We start from the raw sequence: 1865 nt of genomic DNA, 5'->3' as shown, positions 1-1865 counted from the left end.
TAATAATAATGTTCTGATGTAAGATCTGCTGATTGTTTTTTTTTAGCGAGCTCTTGAGCTCAATCCCAAAGACGCCACATCCTTACACATCTTAGGCTACTGGTGAGTCACCCTATAGATCAGGGGTTCTCAAACTTTTTGGGTCTGGGGACCCTTTACAAGGGACCACCTCTTAAACCCCATGCTGTTTTAAAAGATCRTTCAGTCATTTCAACCCCTAAATGCCATGGGAATATATATTTTTGTATTTAGTTKATCATATTTGTGTTATTAGTTCATTGTTCCCCATGCGTCCRCGAGAGGTATCTTGGGGGTCCCCAAAAAAAACGATACTATAGAACCTAATATGCTATAGATCACTACAATGTCCACTTGAAGCTCTTTAAAATGAAAAATCGTTTCCGTTCAGGTGCTTTGCRTTTGCAGAGCTGCCTTGGTATCAGCGCAAAGTGGCGTCTGTTCTTTTCTCGTCTCCGCCTACGTCCACCTACGAAGAGGTAAGGAACACTCTGTTCCCTTCTCATGGTTGAAACATCTCATTTGTTTAGGAAAAAGTTCAAGTTTTGTTTGCTTTTTTTCCCCCAGGCTTTGGAGTTCTTCCTGAAAGCTGAACAAGGTAGAACGGGAATGCACTTGTGAATTTACCAAAACTGTTACTTACAGTTCCTGTTGGACTTTCTGATTCTGTCAAAAACCAATGCTGGTTATAATTCAAAATAAAGAAAACATTAAACTAAGACATGCCCCTCCTCCATATTTCCCAGTGGATCCCAACTTCTACAGTAAGAACTTGCTCATGCTTGGAAAGACGTACCTGGCAATGAACGACCAGCAGAAAGCTCATCTCTGGCTGAACAAAGCTAAAGATTATCCYGCTCGCACACTGGAGGACAAAGAGGTAGGAAACGTTTGGATTTCACCCCCTTTCATTTGTGTGTGTGTGAACCGACAAAGGTTTCGTCTCTCTGCAGGTTCATAAAGAAGCCGTGGATCTTTTGAAGAAGCTCGGATGAAGCTCTCGTCGGCACTTTCTGGACGTTTTGACATTTACTGTATACACACGTTGGGATTCATTACAACAGTTTACTGGATGTTGCAGTATTTAACACTGACGTGGACATCARTCACACCTTCAAAAGATAATTGCTTGAAATTTAATCTTAGCTTTGTCTGTTAAAGCAGACTTGTTGTGCTTTAAATCCTTTTTCACGTGTAAATCTTTCAGTTGGGGTCTATATAACGTAACTAAAACATTTGGTCTAAATTCCTCCTTGTAACTCCACAAGCCCCTCGTTCACCCTTTTCTGAGGTGTGTTACAGATCTTGTTTTGAGGCTGCCTCTTGAAAAGAGGGGTTTACGCACACACACACACACACACATACATATATATATATATATATGGCTAGATAAGTCAGCGCGAAGTCTCCATCGTCCTCACATGGCGGCCATCTTTGGTCGGGGAGCTCGCCCACTCAACATGAATGTGTGTGATGTATTTACTGTTTAAATAACCATAACTTGGTCAATTTTGATCAGATTTTCAAACAGATTTTTTTATTGTAAAGGTGAGACATGTTATAAAATGGCATACTTATAATGGATATTCATTTAATAATTATTTTGATAGGTGAAGTAGTATCAATATATACACAGAATACATTTAGGTTACTTTTACAGGTATTTACAAATATAAAGCTAAATTATATACAAGTAAAAAAACAGTACAAAATAGTACCAGCAGTGGTATTTAATATAAAAGAACCCTGTTTTTATATTTTTTACACTAGACACGCAAATAGCTTTTATAATTCTTTTACATAAGAAAATAGTGCCTTACACACACACACACACACACACACACACA

The 1865-nt window shown here is 38.5% G+C and overlaps 1 protein-coding gene across 1 annotated transcript in view; it reads left to right on the top strand.

Annotated features, from left to right (window-relative positions):
* The window catches only part of rmdn1 (regulator of microtubule dynamics 1), a 5129-nt gene extending 3865 nt beyond the window's left edge, over positions 1-1264 (top strand). Inside the window, exons 7-11 of the mRNA XM_014010465.1 lie at positions 47-102; positions 410-497; positions 586-616; positions 765-898; positions 972-1264. Of these exons, the coding sequence (XP_013865919.1) occupies positions 47-102; positions 410-497; positions 586-616; positions 765-898; positions 972-1013 (351 nt within the window). The 3' untranslated portion in view covers positions 1014-1264. The remainder of the gene's footprint in view (positions 1-46; positions 103-409; positions 498-585; positions 617-764; positions 899-971) is intronic.
* Positions 1265-1865: the final 601 nt, after the last annotated feature.

Source organism: Austrofundulus limnaeus, unplaced genomic scaffold (genome assembly GCF_001266775.1).
Source record: "Austrofundulus limnaeus strain Quisiro unplaced genomic scaffold, Austrofundulus_limnaeus-1.0 Scaffold69, whole genome shotgun sequence".
Taxonomy (NCBI): Eukaryota; Metazoa; Chordata; class Actinopteri; order Cyprinodontiformes; family Rivulidae; genus Austrofundulus; species Austrofundulus limnaeus.
This window is presented reverse-complemented; position numbering and strand designations above follow the sequence as displayed.